This window comes from Colletotrichum chrysophilum (genome assembly GCF_026319265.1).
Source record: "Colletotrichum chrysophilum strain AFK26 chromosome Unknown scaffold_52, whole genome shotgun sequence".
NCBI lineage: Eukaryota > Fungi > Ascomycota > Sordariomycetes > Glomerellales > Glomerellaceae > Colletotrichum > Colletotrichum chrysophilum.
Window position 1 is genome coordinate 242,492 of NW_026517339.1, and position 16,825 is coordinate 259,316.

At 55.6% G+C, this 16,825-nt stretch overlaps 4 protein-coding genes across 4 annotated transcripts; 2 read left to right on the forward strand and 2 right to left on the reverse strand.

Moving 5' to 3' along the window:
* Window positions 1–469: 469 nt before the first annotated feature.
* On the forward strand, window positions 470–4,133 carry COL26b_006844 (uncharacterized protein; the record flags this gene model as incomplete). Its single annotated transcript, XM_053179655.1, has 2 exons — window positions 470–1,067; window positions 1,123–4,133. The coding sequence occupies 2 exons, from the start codon at window positions 470–472 to the stop codon at window positions 4,131–4,133; spliced, it is 3,609 nt and encodes a 1,202-aa protein (XP_053036444.1).
* Window positions 4,134–8,058: 3,925 nt separating this feature from the next.
* On the reverse strand, window positions 8,059–9,867 carry COL26b_006845 (uncharacterized protein; the record flags this gene model as incomplete). The annotated part of the gene is made up of 2 exons (XM_053179656.1): window positions 8,059–9,604; window positions 9,659–9,867. 2 exons carry the CDS (start codon window positions 9,865–9,867, stop codon window positions 8,059–8,061), a joined length of 1,755 nt encoding a protein of 584 aa, XP_053036445.1.
* A 599-nt stretch (window positions 9,868–10,466) lies between these two features.
* On the forward strand, window positions 10,467–12,203 carry COL26b_006846 (uncharacterized protein; the record flags this gene model as incomplete). The annotated part of the gene is made up of 3 exons (XM_053179657.1): window positions 10,467–10,577; window positions 10,779–10,926; window positions 10,990–12,203. 3 exons carry the CDS (start codon window positions 10,467–10,469, stop codon window positions 12,201–12,203), a joined length of 1,473 nt encoding a protein of 490 aa, XP_053036446.1.
* Window positions 12,204–13,093: 890 nt separating this feature from the next.
* COL26b_006847 (uncharacterized protein) lies at window positions 13,094–16,372 on the reverse strand (the record flags this gene model as incomplete). Its single annotated transcript, XM_053179658.1, has 1 exon — window positions 13,094–16,372. The coding sequence occupies one exon, from the start codon at window positions 16,370–16,372 to the stop codon at window positions 13,094–13,096; it is 3,279 nt and encodes a 1,092-aa protein (XP_053036447.1).
* Window positions 16,373–16,825: the final 453 nt, after the last annotated feature.

The window sequence follows — 16,825 nt, forward strand, 5'->3', positions numbered from 1 at the left end:
AGTGCTCCCCTGCCGCACGCGCACGCTATTCCCTGATTAGGTGCAGCTCCTCTGGAAAATCAACCTCACAACCATCATAGCCGCATCGGTGCCACTTTACACCACCTCGCCTCAGTGCTCCCTTTTTTCTACCTCCCACCTAGAATCCCACGACAATCGGGACGACGATCCGCGACGATTCCCCTTCCCTCGATCGCGACGAGTACCGCGCCGACGATAACCTCGACAACCACCTCAGGCTCGATTATTACCCCGAAACGCCGACCACTCGAGGCAAGCGACCGCCCACCCCAACCTCGCTCCTCCTCCGCAGCGCAGCACGACGTATGATGGCTACTGAAGCCACCCTCGCCCCCGTCGATGCTTCCTCCGAACCCAAGCTCGTGAGTGCTCCCCCTCAAAGTCACCCAGCGCTGCCGGTTGAAAACGCCGAGGGGCGTCGTCTAGAGCTAGGACGGCGACGGACACAATGGAGTTGCGGACGGAGACCACGACGCCAGAGATGCCGGAAGGTCCCCACGTCCCCCCTCCCAACTCCAACCAACACCCATGCCGCATCATGATGGCTAACTTGCGCAAACAGACCAACGACAGCGGCGCCCACGATGGTCCAAACCGCGCAAAACTGAATGGCAGCCCCGCAGCCTTCGATGACCTCGAGAACAAGCACATCACCGGTGTCGAAGAGGCCATCTCAGCAGATGTCAGCGTGAGTGGGGGCTCAGATACGGAAGCATCGAGGGCTCGAGATGGAGAAAAGGGCCACGGAAGGACGTTATCAACCGTCAAGAAACCCGCGACCTTTAAGGCTGTGTCTGTCAACAAGACCTTCCTTGCCGCGAAAGGCGCCGCTGCCGCCGCCGCCGGTAGTACCGCTTCGAAACCCGCCGACAAGAGCTCCGCAAGTTTGTTGAGCTCTTCCCCTTCTGGCACCTCTACCCTTTCGTCGCGACCCCGACTTATTGCAAAGTCGGGCAGCGGCACTGGCAACGTTCCGCGACTTTCGGCAGCCAACGGTACCAACGCATCCGGCCCGGACCCCAGCGCAGTATGGAACAAAAATCGACGTAAGGCTGTCGGGAAATCGTGGAGGCTTTGGTCTTTGCTAATCTTCATCCCCAGCTGCTCCGCCTCCGGAGCCCAAGAAATTCACAGATGAGGAACTTAAGAAGTATGGCATCCACATGGCGAATCGATTGGCCCCGGAAAGCGCACAGGCGCAAGGTAATTGGGCGGACATTGAGGACGATGATGACGACTGGGCGCCCGAGACCATCACCTGGACCGACGGTACCAAGACAACATTGCCGCACCCTGATGAGACTCCCGCTCCGCCTCCCGAACCGACTCCGGCGCCCGCGCCCGCGCCAGCTCCTCCAAAAGAGAAACCGATCGAGAAACCGAAGTCGCCCGCGCCTCCACGCAACGCCCCGTCCCCGTCCATGAAACCCGGTGTTCTTGCCTCTGGAAAGGGTCTGATTCTCAAGGGCGGTTCAGCCGACAAACCAACGCTTGTCGCAAAGCCACCTGCTCCCCCAACGCCCGTCAAGTCGCCATGGGCGCCTCTTCCACCCGTTGAAAAAGCGCCTCCCATCGTCGCGGAGCCCCCGCCTCAAGCAGGACACCGATTCGCCCCCAGAGATCAGCCAGGCCGCAACAACACGCCGCCGCCGTATGCGAGAGAAATCGCCGCCGACGACTTCAATCGGTCTGCGTGGAGAGAAGGGCCTGGTGGCGGAAACCGGGAGCTTTTCAACTCCCAGTCTGGTCGTTATGAACCAGTCAATGACCGAAGGGGATCGTTCCGATCTGATGCCAGACAGCCTCCCGTTCTGCAACGCCCCTCCCACTCTGATCATCCTGAGCCTTCTGCGGCTTTCCAAACTAGCAGGACAACGATGCCCGATGGCCCCTTTGGTCGACGCCGCGGATCCTCGAACGTCAGTGGCGGAAGCGGTTCCTACATGCAGAGACCTGGCAAGCACGAAATGCCTCCGCCTCCTCAAGATCTGCTCAATGCGCGCAGAGGTTCTATTACAGGCTCGATCGATAGCCCCGTCTCGCCGCGGAACTTCTCCCCCTCAGGCCTTCAGCATGGCCCCCGGATGCACTCGAACCAGCAGTGGCAGCCCCGCGCTTCCCCGGGTACCAACTACGCCAGCCTTCACTCAGCTGGACCACCCGAGGGACGTCCGGTTCAGCCGCCGCCAATGGCTCGTCTCGAAGAGGATCTGGAATTGCAAAAGAAGATTATGCGCGAGAAGCGCGAGCTGGCAATGCAACGAAGACGTGAAGAGGAGGCACGTGAGGAGGCTGCGAGGAAGGAGCGCATCAAGGCCAAGCTGGATGCCATGGGACCGCCACCGGAACGCAAGAGTGCCAAGAAGGACTCTCCAGAGAGCGCAAGTGCCACCATTCAGCCCCCGGCTCAGCAAGGCGACGGCTCCGCTAGTTCAGACACCGTATCGCAGTCTAGAGAGTCTGCGGCAAGCTCTGGCCCGTCGACCGTACCTACAACCGTGACGAGCGCCAGCGAAAAGCCTTACGGCGAAAGACCTACGACTGGCGACCCCGAACATCGAAGATCTGGACATGACGCAAGACAGCCGAATCTGTGGGACGCGCAAACTCCAAAGCAACCCGACCGCCTGCCGACCTGGGGTTCTGCTGGGCAGCAGGCGAAGAACGTATGGGGATCTCCTAACAATGATCGTGGTCTAGGAAATGGCACATTCAACACTGACATTGGACGCCTCCCTGAGTCACAAGCTGGCCAGCTGCCTCCGACCCAAGCTAGGCAAGGCCCCGCCCCCATTGCGCCTCCCAGCGCACAGCGTGTTCAGAACCAGCCTCCTCCGACAACTCAGCCTCGCCCGGCTCCCGGACCCAATCGTGACTTGAACGAGATGCGGAACAGATGGGCCAACTCAGTTTTGGATGGCGATAAATCACTTCTCGACGAGCGGAGAACTCAGCGTCTCGAGCGTGACCGTCAGCTCAACGAGCGAGGTCTCACTATTGAACAGGCCCAACCCGCAATCAAGGATACTTGGAGACCTTCCGGAGAGGGCAGGCGTGAACCTGCTCATGTTGTTCATCACGATGTTGCAGCCGGCTCCATTCTGCCTCCCACTGGACCAGCCGCATCTCAGGCACGGCCATCCCGGTTCTTCCCCCCCAAGGATAGCAGAAATGACGTCTCAAACCATCCTGCTGAGCGATCCAGACCCAACTCGCCCTCGCCCCCGCCGCCGGAGGTGTACGGCCATCCTGCTTTCGATGGCGACGCTTCGCATCCCCACGTCTCCCTTCCCCGCCCGAGATACGTGGTAAAGCTGCCGCCTTCGGCAGTCGCTGAACCTACAGCAGCCAGGTCCGGCGGATCATTTGCTTGGGCGAGCCCCGCCGGCTACAAGGAACCCAATGTTTACACGCGCGGTGCCTACCAGCAGAACAATGCCTCGCGACAGCAAGAGCACGAAAACTGGCAGGATCGAATCAACAACCTTCTTACCGGCCGTAAGCCGAACTCGCCGCCCAGAGCCCCCGGTGTCGAGCCTGTTAGTAAGAGCGCTCTCGAGTATACAGGGTATTACAACCCCGCAGCAACCGTGTCGCTGCCGCGCTCAGTTATTCAAAACCTTACAGACGACATCAAGTCTTTCACAACGAAGCCGATGGCGGAGGAATGTTTTGAGGAGCAGGAAATGGGATCTCTGCCTCAGATCAAGCTCCCGCATAAGACGCCCGATGCTGCGTGGCACCCTGCCTCTGCTCCGGCCAAGCCCTTGCCTAGGCGCTTCTGGGTGTCGGATGCTGAACCGACGATCCGAGCTCTGTGGTTCCCCCACGAGATGTCATCTGTTGGCAGCGTCTATCGCGTTCAGCTCCCCGGCATGGGCGAAGCAAAGACGATTCCTTTGCCCTTCTCCCGATCAGCCAGCAACCCACGACGCTCGAGTGGACGAGGCGGTCAAAGAGGATCCGGACCCAGCCGAGGCGGCAAGGGCCGTGAGTCCTCGTACTCTGAGGCAAGCACCTCCACGCCGCCCCCTAGCCGCGGCCGCGGCGGCTACCGCGGGCGTGGAGGCGAGACCTGGTCTCGGCGTAGCCCTGCTAGCCAAACGGCATAAACTTGCACTTTTATCACAACTGGCCGCCACCTTTCTGGAGGCAACACACCGACGACTGTACGTACGCATGCCCGAATAAGCAGTGTACAATTTCGAAACCTTTGATTATGATGCTCCACCGGAACGACGTAAGCACCGGAACGCACGCGAACAACTAGGGTTGGGAGGAGGCGAGAGCGAACTCTTTCTGCGCAAACTTTTTTCTTCTTCTTTACAAAAACCACACGAGCAAGCTTCGTACATCACGCTCTCCCCGACCATGGAATCGAACACTACTCCAGAGCCTGAAACCACCCCCCGCGCCTTGCTCTTCGACGCTGATGGAACCTCTTGTTTGATCAAGGTCTCCCGGCTACTTTAAGTACAACCATATTTACATACGCAACGACGAATCGGAGAGAGGGGCGGAAAGACGGACGGCGGCTGGGGTTGGGAGAACCGGGGGGGGAAAAACGCGGTCTTTTACTACAAACCAACCTACCTGACTGATACTAAACTTGGGGGTGGAGGTGTACGGGATGGAAACATCGGGACGGGGGAGAAGCCTACGGTGTCCCTTTGGTAATTGCAGTTCAGAAAATACACAAACAAAGGATGAAAAGACAGTGGCTTTGCTGTTTGAGATTCTGGTTACTTTGATGGGTGATGATGTCGTGATGTGTGATATGATCCAGTTGTTGTCTAGAAGGACAGCCAAACTTGAAGACAACAATGACGAAACTACTCTAGTCTCGCTTCGGCGTGCTTCGAAGGCGTTGGACGCGAGACTGGACATCTCAAGGAGGTTACGGAAATACTCTTTGCATATAAAGGCTCGGCGCAGATCAGCTTTCTTCTCTTTTCCTAGCCACCGACAATTTAAGGGGGCGTTGGACGGTATGGCTACGAGACGGTAACTTTTCCCTGCAAGCTGTGTCGTCATCTCGACCAAGGAAGGGCAAACCAGCGTCTGCAAGAAATGCTATGGGGGGCAACGCTGCTTACTTATTCGTGTTGAATGCTCTTGAGAAGGCAGAGGCGACCAACGATGATGGATCGATTTGGGTGTAGACGGACGAGCTTGCTGCTCGTGAGGATCGACAACTTTCCGGTGGCCTTCCCAGTTGAATAGGTTGAATCCTGGTGACAGCTACAACCGGGGCCAACAACACTATGATTTCTGCGGGAGAGGAGGGGCAACATATCTGGGCTGGGGGTTTGAAGTTATATACAGTTCGCGGCCTGAATTTCAGCTGATTAAGTATTACTTGCCTATAAAAGCCTGGCTCAAATCTTGTTGTTCATTTTGAACCACCGGCAATGGGGGGCGGCCGGGGGGCGGCGAAGAACATTCGATGATCGGTGATACTCGCTGATTGTAAGTTTTGTTCTTACCGTGGCCAGCAGCAAGGCGATGTCTGCAAGAGTTGACATGGGCAGCGCTATCCGTCTATTCGTCAATAATACTTGTAAGGGGCTGAGAAGCGATGTGTGACGATGGCCGGATGAAGATTTCGGGGCTTAGAATTGGGCCTGCTGCCGGTGAGCATCGAGAACTCGACGGAGATGAGCTAGTTGACACAGAATTAGAGGTTGCTGTAATCTATCGCCCCTGGACGCACTAATGGGGTGTCTGCTTCTGTGGAAGAGGGAGTCGTCTGGGACTTGGGCTTTTATAGGTGAGATTCGGGTGTTGATGGCGATCTGAAAGTGCCGATTTACGTTCCCGGCTCACTGGTTGAGGGGTTCTCGTATCGGACGGATGTGTCTGAGAAGGCATGAGAGCGAAAGATGGCTGCGACTCGAAGGTATGATGCGTCGGAAGTCCGATGATCCTACAAGATCTAGAGCCCAGCTTCTGGTATAAGTAGGCGCCGTGCTTACTTCGTTGGATGTGAAGAGGGCAGATTGTTAGGAATCGTACTCTTCATTCGCCGCCACAAAGGCCGGGAGAGTGTAGTATGCAACTTCTTTCGAGGTATTGTCACCTCCGCAGAGGCGTAGCCGCAGTGGACCAACACGCACTTTCCGTGCGGAAACTGTACTGGAATACCCTGCGTATCAAAGTTGAATATGCAGAAAGCAAGAGACATGAGGAGAGACTAAGCAAAACCAGGCGTACCGCTGAGGAGTGGGAGACGCTGCCTGGGGTTGCAACTTCCGAAATGGTTTGAGAGCACCCTGCTAAAAATTGCCTTTGCCTGTCAAATCCTAGACGCAGACGACGGACATTGGCTGCTGAGAGAAACAGGTCTCGCTCCCCCGAGCGAGCTTTTATGCTATCCATTTGCTGCGTATTGAGTAACTCGATTCGGCTTCGTGGTAGGGTCTTGTACATCATAGAGAATCAGACACGATGGGGAAGAGCAGCAAAATCGCTTCCAGATGGCGTCGGTGTGGTGGTGTGGGATCGGCCGAGCACTCAGATGCTGTCCACTAGAAGAAGTACACACGGTAAGTGCGTTTCCTTAACTTAATTTCGTACGCAGTTGAGCGTTATTCCAAAGGGGATACGTGAGAGGGACTGACGGTGGGCAAGGATCGATGGCAAGCTGAAATGATTTTGAACATTGACTGATTATCTGGTATGAACTTCGCGGCTCTTCTTTGTCCCGGTGGACAAAGTTTCCGAAGGCTTCCTGTACAATTGCGTTATCGTATCATGTCATCTCAATTCCTGTTTCTAATTTGTAGTCCACTCCACCAGACAGCACTGGATCTGTCCTTCGTCACACTGGAACAGCGATCTTCTTGCTTCGGCGTGAGTGGAGTTGCTGTGGCTTCCAGCTACATTTCAGGGGGTGGTCCTCAGTGGTCAAAGTATTAGAGACCTGACGTGTGCTTCTTATGTAGTTCTTGCTATTTGGCTCCATCTTGTTATCATCACACTATTACCCTGTTTTTTTCTTTGATTTTGTGGTTCACGCAAGAACTCCCAGAAAGGTAGATTACATCATGTTTCAGTTCTTGGGTCATTAACTACCAGCTCGTTTGCGGTCCATCGATGGTATAGCAATTGAGGGCACGCTGGACTCGGAAACTTTTATCACAATCAGCAGTGACGTGAGACGGGTTACAAGGGACTGATGCAGTTTTCTCATTGAAAGTCTCCTTTCACAAAAACTTGCTGTCGTCTTTGAATTTGCTCTAGTATTGCTGAAGAAACAACATAGGTATTGGAGCGCAGGACGAGGAAAAGTAAGTTGGCTCGTCAGCGTTTGCAATAGAGAACTCATTGTCCTAAATAAATGGAGCTCAAAATACCTAGGAATAGGTTCTCCAAGCTTACATGACACCTGCGAGATGGCACCAGTGATTGGTTAATTGTTTCAGTGGGAAGACAGGGTGCCGAATCTTTTTATGTTGCGAAAATGGGTTAAGTTATATCTATAAAGAAAAGAAAAGCCGAGTTGCTTATATATATTTTTCAACTAGGCCTGAAGCAAAACTTCTATGGGACAATGGGGAGAGTTTTGACACTATTCTCAACACGTAGGGCGGCAACTTCAAGTCGCGCAAAGCCACGGTCTATGGTCCATGACGATTCTGAAAGAATTGCTTGCATGTCTTCGCTATTCGGCGCCTAGACACAATAGGCGAAGGAATATGAGGAGGGATGCCGGACATTATGGAGGGAAAATTGCAAGCCAATCTTGCTTTAGATTGTCTTTGCCTGATCCACGTTGATCTGTTCGCCATTGACAAGATGAGAGTGCCTCAGTGTATGGGGGTGGGAGGGGGGGGGGGGGGTGGGGGGGCATAGCGAAGTAACAACCCAACAAAACCCACTCGTTTTCAGGTTTGTGATAAGCCGTTTACAGAGAACCTAACTAGACAAAAGCATGATCGCGGAGGTATCCAGATGCCCAAGATACAGACGGCCGAAGCTGACATTCATGTCCCAACTGGATGCAACTATCTTGATTTTCTAAGAGTAGCTCTAATTCTACTCATCGCCCAAAACGTCGAATGGGTTGGACGACCTCTTCTTCTCCGGTAACGCTTGAGGCTCAGTCTCGGCCATCTTCTTCCTCTTCTTCTTCCTGTTCTTTGCCTCTTTCGCAGGAAGCAAATCACTCTCGGGTATCTCGAGTGCTTCTGCAAGCTTAGCTAAGTTCCCTTTGCCAAGCAAGGCCAGGGTTCCGTCTACTGTTGGCCACTCCGTCAAAGACGGCAGGGATTCAAGAAGGTCACGGAGCCTGTCAAGGCCTTTGGGCACCTTTGCGGGTTTCACGACATCCAGAAGGACCAGGACCTGAGAAAGGAGACGGAGGGAGTAGAGCATGGCCTGGACCTGCGCTGACAGGTGAACGACGTCCCATGGGATGAGGCCGGAGCCTGCCTCCACTGAAAGAGCCTGTTTGACTGCTCCGACGCATACATCGTACTTGCCGTCGACCTTGGAGCAAGCCAGGACCTGTTGAAGAGCCACAGTCTGCCAAAGTGACTCCGCCTCTCCCAGACTATTCTTGACTTGGCTCAGAGTGTCATAAAGAAAGTCGGTGTAGTCTTTGATAGATGTCCGAGGAAGAATGATGACATTCTTCCCTTGATTCATCCCGTTGTACACTCTTCTGTACTCTCGGACAGGGGGCGACGCTCCTGGTTTCAGCAGGGAAGCCAAACTATACGCCAACTGCCGGACAGAAGCGCTGCTATCCCATGCGCTTGCACGAGCAGGACAGTCTAGGAGTGGCGGAAGGCACATCATGCACCCTTCTGCACCTTTCTCCTCAGATGAGGCAGCGGAGGCCCCTGAGTAGCCCACGAATTGGAGGACGATCTCTGACAGCCTGGCATCAAGCTTGGGATTCTTCAAGCTCCCAAGCACGGGGACTGCGCTCCAATCCGTTGTATCCAGAGCTTCATATGGCCTACAGAAGCTGTGGAAGTCTTCCGGATCAGCAACATCTCCCTTGCAGCTCTCGAGGACTTGCGAGAACTTTGGCCTGCTGGACTTGGAAAGTTCGTATCCAAACCGCCGCATGCCTTGTCCCTCTGGTAGCTTCAAACGCTTCTCCACGTCCGAGGGACAGAACTTCAACCCAAGGAGGCCATCCTTTCCATCTGCAGAGCCTATGTGGAGATCCTTGAAAAAGACAACAGCCCCTTCGTTGAGGTCGTGTATTGTGAGGTCAGAGTCGGAGGTTATGATGGTTCCTCCGTTCTTCAGGACATCGTCTGCACAGTAAGCGTCCGCCTCGCCCGGTACCAGACGCACCAAGTCCGCATACTTGTCAGTTTGGCTGAGCTTGTCGACCACGGCAGCGACCAGGAATGGCGGGGGCGGGGTCAGGGGCTGTTCTCTCTTTGGTGCGTCTGTCGGAAAGAGAGGAGGCTGCCTGTGGTGTGTGGCTGAGACCTGCTTGGCTGAACAAGCATTGGGGAATGTTGAGTGAAAGAGCTTGAGTTGTGTTGAAGTCCTCAGTATTCTGTCCAGTCGGACAGGAATCTTTGATGGCGGGAGGAAGCCGTCGAAGTAGATCGCAGCTCTGCAACGCGTAAGTCTTCAAAGATACGATGGTGCATTGGCTAAGGCATGGTACATGGAGATGTTGTGACTCGTGAGCTTGTCCAGCCAAGCGATGGTAGTGTCACTGAGCAGTTGGTAGGAAGGAAGGCCGGTGCTACTCCTGGTGCAAAGGTGGTAGACGTGATACGCCAGTGCAGGGCCGTCGATCACAACTCTGTCGCCGTCCACAGGAGCGAGAACCCCATATGGAGCGAGGTGGTGGATCAAGTGAGGGATGCCCATCTCAATTTCCGTTTCTCATTGAGCGCACTTCAAATCTTACACTTCCAAGCGTATGTCAGCGGGAACAAATAGTGAATGGACTGCGTGGAGGAGTTTTTAAACCAACCTCAAAATCATCTATGAAAATTCGCAGGCGAGTATTTTCGGGTAGTGAGTCATATATAGAACACCAATAGTCTTCTAAACTTGGCGAATATTCTTCCCAAACTTTTCCCCCTGCATGAACGGTTGGGTCGTTGCCTATCGAGGCGCACCTTCTTCACGACCTTGATACTGGCTGCACCTGCTTCGGAGGGGCGCAAGCAGCATCGCGGGGTCCCAGTGCCCAGCACGGTGCAGCTGAAAATTTCGGTGCGAACGAGGCTTGTCCGGGTCGGATAAATACAGTACGAATGATGGCTTCATCCGCCAGGTTAAGACAGCCGCACTGTGTCATGCCCCACTCTTCAGCTGGCCCGACCCCGTTTGTCGGCTTAACCACCCCCGGCCTCCCCCCACCTGCGCCCAACTCAATTTTTCCTTTCGCAGCAGCCCGCAAATAAAAGCTCCCCGCTACGCGAACCAAAACTCTTCGACCCTCTCGCATTCTTCTTCGCAAAATGCGCGGCACTCTCATCTTCGCGGGCTCTTCATGCCCGGCCCTCACTACTCAAATATGTGAGAACCTGGGTATGGCTCCTGCCGAGGCGGAGCTTACCCAATTTTCCAATGTAAGCTGAAGTGCGATCTTTGTTCTTTGGCCAATCCCCAAAAGACACAAAATTCTGCTGCCGTCAACACCAACGGCGGGGAGTCGGCGAGGATGGGACTCGCGACCTGTCGCGGCCTCTTCTCTCTCCGGCTCTTGCCTTGATTGGACCAATTCCAAACTTGTTTGGACTCCCTGTTGAGGCTAACCCGTCACACAAAAGGGCGAGACGAGCGTGCGAATCTTGACCAGCGTCCGAGAGAAGGACGTCTTCGTCGTCCAGTCCGGCAGCGCTAATGTCAACGACACTATCATGGAGCTGTTGATCATGATCTCGGCCTGCAAGGGCGGCTCGTCGAACAAGATCACTGGTAAGCACAACCTCTTGCTCACTCAACCCACTATTATCGCGTCGCTAACCCTTCCCCTTCCAGCTGTGCTGCCGTACTTCCCCTACAGCCGCCAGTCCAAGAAGAAGTCCCACCGCGGTGCGATCACGGCGAGGATGCTTGCAAACCTCCTCGGCGTCGCTGGCGTTAAGCACGTCGTCACCGTCGACCTCCACGCGTCTCAGATGCAGGGCTTCTTCAAGTGTCCCGTCGACAACCTCCACGCTGAGCCCTTGTTGGCGAGGTGGATCCGCCACAACGTGCCGAACTGGAAGGAGGCTGTTGTCGTATCCAAAAACGCCGGCGGTACCAAGCGTGTGACATCGCTTGCGGACGCCCTGAAGCTGAACTTTGGAATGGTCACTACCGAGAAGAAGCGTGGTGGCAACATGACATCGAGCATGATCATGCACCACCTTGACAACCTCGACCGCGAGCCTGTCTTGGAGAGCAGTCGCACTCCGCCTGCCCCTAGACCAACCACCCCTCCTGCCACCGGTCGCGCTGCTAGAGTCAGGGCCGACGCCCACGGCTCGCCTCAGCACACCAACCCCCCGCGCTCTCATCCCAGCACCATGGATGACCGGCCAACGACCCCTACACAGTCCAAGCCCACCAACGGTGCTACGGATGACGACGAGGAGGGCGATGCGGAGTATGATGACCGCCGCGCTCACGAAGTCACCCACGGACGTCTTGTCCAAGGCCACATCGTGGACGACGACTATCCATCGCCGGCTACCTCGACCGCGGGCGGCAGCGTCCGTGACGACGACCCGATGGCTATGTCTCAGGCATCGTCCTTCTTCGCTCCTCAGCCCCATGCGCTGGGCGGCTCCGGCGACGCGGTTCCTGAGTCAGACGAGGAAGATGAGGTCCTCAAGGACCCGAAGGTCGAGCACATGATAACCCTGGTCGGCGATGTCAAGAACAGGACCGTATTCATCGTGGATGATATGATCGACAAGCCAGGCTCCTGGATCGCTGCGGCCGAGACTGTGGTGAAAAAGGGCCGCGCGAAGAAGGTCTACTGCATGGCGACCCACGGTGTCTTTGGTGGTGACTGTCTTGAGCAGATGCAGAAATGCGAGTGCATTGATGCCATCATCGTGACCAACAGCTTCCCTATTCCCGAGGACCAGGCCAAGCGCACCCCCAAGCTTGTCGTCCTGGATCTTTCCTTCCTCCTCGCCGAGGCCATCCGTCGCAACCACTACGGCGAGTCAATCTCTCCCTTGTACCAGCACATCCTGGACTAGAAGAATTCAGCAAAAGAGCGTGAGGCGGAATCATGTCATTCTATGCCAGAACATCACGGCTTCTTTTCTTGCATTTCTTTCTTGGTCTAAGAACTGGACTCTGGGCATCGTGTGCGTTTTCATTGGCATCCTTGGGAGGTGTGATGGCATTCTAGCGCGGCGTTTGGGAGGCGGCAACGGCACAGTGGAAAAAAGCCAGAATGGCGGCAACACAAAAGTGCGACCTGGGAATGGTCTGCCACTTGAAACGTTTTTTAACATGGTCAGTATTAGACATGAATTATGATCTTGATACCTCATCCGACCGCAACCTTTACGGTGTGTGTGTCTCGTGTGTGCTACACTAATATTTCCTTTTCTTGACTTCTTGGACAATCTCCTAGGAGAGTCTCTTCCCCCCCAACGATGCTGTCTTCTGGACAGCAAGGGCTATCTTCATCCCAGAAGAAGTCCTTAACGGAGCGTTGGTAGATCAAATTTTCGACTAAAAGAAGACCCCTCGCTCAGTCTGCCTTTATGGCGTTCACCACCTCCGGGATGGGTGGGCGAGGGGTAAGAGAAACCTTCGAACATGCTTTTCCTCCGTGAAATATTCTTTGACTTGTGCCAACTTGATTCACTACCTTTGCCAGTAACTGGTAACGGTTTGAGGATTTTTTTCTGTAGTTACACAGGGTAATAATAATACAAGCAACTCAATCTCATCTCATCTCTGGTTTTCCTCTTTTTTTTTTCTCTCATGATCCGTTCGTGACATCGTCCCTAAAGAGCATGCCCTCCAGTCCGTCCGCCCGTCCTCACATGTCACATTTCTTCTTACAAACACAGTAAAGTTACATCCCATATACTGCCATTTCTGTTTCCCATAATACACACAATCGTTCCCTCACTCACTCAAACAGCTCCCACCCGTGGATCTCGTCCAGCAGCGACACGAACGTACTCTTCTCGTCTTCCTCCTTCACCGCAGCGACGTCCTTGAGCAGCTCGTCGCTGAAGTTGCCGGTGCCGGCGCCCTTGATGATGCGCCACGCGCGGCGGAACTCGTCGCGGATGCCGACGATGCCGTTGTGCGTCACGGTGCGCGCGACGTTGTGGTCGAGCTCGAAGGGGTCTTCGATGGCGAAGAGGTAGCGGTGCCGCACCTCCTTCACCTCGCCGTTCTTGTGGGACGCGGCGGTGACGGCGGCGGCGGTCGTGGGCGTGGCGACGGCCGGCTTGCTCCCGACGGTCGGGGATGGCGCATCTTGTGATGCGGTCGCGGCGGACGGGGTGGTCGGCGTGGGCGGGTCGATGGGTGATTTGAGAGCAAAGTGCGCTGCTGCGGGAGGGGCCTCGGTGCTGGGTGAGTTGACTGCAGCGTTGGGGCGGTACTCGATGACGGTCTTGGCGCCGGTCCAGCCCTTTTCGGACTTGGAGAGCAGGCCGCCTGGAGTGCGGATGCTGAGGACGTCGCGACCCCAGTCGTAGCCGCGGCCGGGGTACGTGCTCATGGAGCCGTTCTGGGCGTAGTACTCGAAGAAGCCGCGGAGGAGGTGGCCTATGGACTCGCGGTTGCTGTTGATGAGGTTCATCTGCGCGAGGCGGCGGATCTCGGGCTCGTCGCGCCAGAAGCCGACGAAGCGGCCGCGGCACATGATACTGTCATCGAGGCCGGTGGGAGAGATGCCCTCGGGCGGCGGGGCTGGGCCGAGTGATTGGAGGTTGGGGCAGATGAAGGGCTGGACGACGTTGACGAGATAGTGCAGCATCATGAGGACGTAGCCATAGCTGCTAAGGGTGCCGCGGTAGGGTGTGTTGATGCCGCGGACCTTTGCCCAGTGCTTGATGAACAGGACGAGGGGCCGGACGCGAGGGTCGGTGTGGGAGTAGCACCGCAGCAACAGAGTGTTATGAAGGGCCAGGTGAGCGGAGAAGTTGATATCGCACTGAACGCCCACGCCGGATTTGGGAAACTCAAGCTTGTCGCGGTAAGGGTCGCGGGGCTGGTTGACGGACATCTTAGCCGGGTCCTTGATCTCGCGCATGCGTTTGATGGTTTCGATGTTTTGTTTCGTGACTGGGATGACGTAGTCATAATGAGGATCTTCCGCGTTGCTCTTACGCATGGGACCACGAAGGACAGAGATGTAATCTCTAATATCGCTTTCGAGAGTGGCATCGTACAAATTATGGTCCAGAGCCTTCTCGAGCTCTGACGCGAGTTGCAGACTCTTGTGGCGGCGGGCGACGGCGTGGATGCTGATATTCGCGGGGGAGGCTTCGATGAACTCCGCGACCTGCGTACGAATGCTGTTGATCCATATGCCGGACGCGAATTTCTCGATGATGAGATTTTGGGCAGCCACCAAGCTGGCGGCATCGCGGGGTCTGAGCTGCGACACAACTTTGGAGGCTCTGTTGTGATACGCGCCAGCGGCCTCGTGTTGGCTCTGCTCGAGGGTGAGCAGTTGTGCGGTTGGCAGCTTTCTGAGTTTTTCCAATTGGATTTGAAGATGCTTGGTGTAAGTCAGCGGCTCAATGCCAAAGTGTGGCTGATCTTGGAGGGACTTCCAAGCTGCGATGAGCGCGTTAGCAGAATCATCAGCATCCTCAGCACTAGCAACGATAGTGTTCGCCTCGCAAAGCATGACGATTCTTTCGCCTTCCATTTGCGCGTAGACGCCGGCTAACGAACGGTAGTTGGGTACGTTGGCGAGTGGCTTGAAGGACAGCGAGTGATAAGCCGACAACCTGTTCTTCAGTTCCCTATTGTGAAGACCGGCGAAGAAGGCCTCGCACACTTTGTTAAGGAGTACGTAGTCTTCTTCAGTCAGCTCGCGGCAGTTCGACACAGTAACGTCACGGCCTCCCAACTTTCTCAATGCCCGCTTCGCCACATTATAGTAAGCGGGTAGCGACATGTTGGCTGACTGGCGCATGCTCGGCTTCGACTCGGAGGCATCTCCCGCCGTGGGGGACGTTGCGTCTGTCTTATGATCAGCCGAGTCGTCTGGCTGATCGTTGGTAGCCTCCTTGGCATGGGTAGCTTCAGTGTCGACATGCTCATCTTCATCGGCTGCGTCTGCATGGTCGACGTCGACAATGCCCTTTTCCCATTTGTCTCGTTCTTCCAGCAGGTCCAGTCTCAGTCTCTCGGGGGGTTTCTCGCAAAGTTTGATAATCGGCACCCTGGTTCGAGTGAGAAGACGAGCGCCAAGGCCGAGTTCCAAGAAAGCCTTCTCAATGAGCCTGGGAATGGGTGAGCCTGCGGCATCGGGTTGTGGTTGGGAAAGCGGCGAGACGAGGCCAAGATCCATGTCGGATGCTTTGGTAGCGAAACCTGAGGAAAGACTGCCGAAGCATTTCAACTCCACGGACTGAGGAGGGAAGTTCTCAATGTTATTCTGTTGCTGCTCATACTCGGCTATGGCAACCCGACAGACTTGCTCAATTTTGAGTCGAAAGTTTTCCTTCTCGAGGATCTCGCCGCGTTCAATCTCCGCGCCAGCGACAAGAGTGCTGCAGAGGCCCTCCAGGTAGGCGGCCTGATTCTCCAGCTCCTCGGGACGGAACTGGTGCTGGGAGCCACGGGGACTGTAGAGCTGACCGTGAGGATTGCGCGGATATCTGGGCGATCCATTGTCCTGACGCGCGAAGTGAGGCTGATCACCATGGTAGCGAGAGGTGTCTAGATTTCCGGGGTGTCGAGGTCCATCACGCCTTGGCGTGTGCGGCTGCATTCCAGCATACTGACCCTGCGGCTGTCCCTGGCCATGGTAAGGGGCCGCCGCGTGGTGAGATCTGCCGCCATTCTGGTGAAAGCCGGGAGGATGAGACGAGTGACCTGGAGATCCGGAAAAAGGTCTTCCGTAATGGGTAGGCGGCGAAGGTCGAGGGTCAATGGGAATTGACAGCTGGGCGTTCATCTGGCGTCTTTGGGCTTGATTGGGGCGCTTTCTAGAAATCTTGGGCGAGCCTGGGAGCTTCCCATCAACGGGGGCCGAGGCAGAGTTGTCATTGTTGGCGGGTTGCGGAGAAGCAGCACCGACAGGGAGAGGTGCGGCCGTTCGCGGGGTGTCAGAGAACTGCGGCGGGTCGTTTGTGGAGGGAGCGTTGGTGAGAATCAAATTTCTCAGGCGATTCTCGAGGGCACTGGGGCCGGCAGGCTGCCCGTCACTACTCTGCATGATGGCGATGTCTGCTTGCGGTCGTACTCATGCGATGTAGTTGGCCAGAGCTTGGCGATGGTGATGTTGCTGTGGGGTTGAGTGAGCTTGAGGTTTCTGCTACGGGCCCGCAGCACTGCATTCTCACCTGGTCAGGAACGTCTGGGGAACATGGCCGGTGGCTGAGAGTTGAGGTATGAGGTAGTTGTTGTTCTATTGATCGACTTGACCAAGAGGAAGGCTGATTTGCAGGGTAGAAAACAGTTTCCGATTGCTGATCACCTCATTCAAGCGTGCAGTGTAAATCTGGAGTGAGGTGAAAGCTGGACGTGGGGAAGGTACATCCCTTGGTGAGGGGCTACAGTGTAGAACGAATGGATACTGTGTAAGTTTGGCGTGCTCGGGCGTCTTTGGACTGTGCGAAGCTTGGTCGGCGTCGACTGGCCTTGATGGGACGGCAGGAACGAGGTCAAA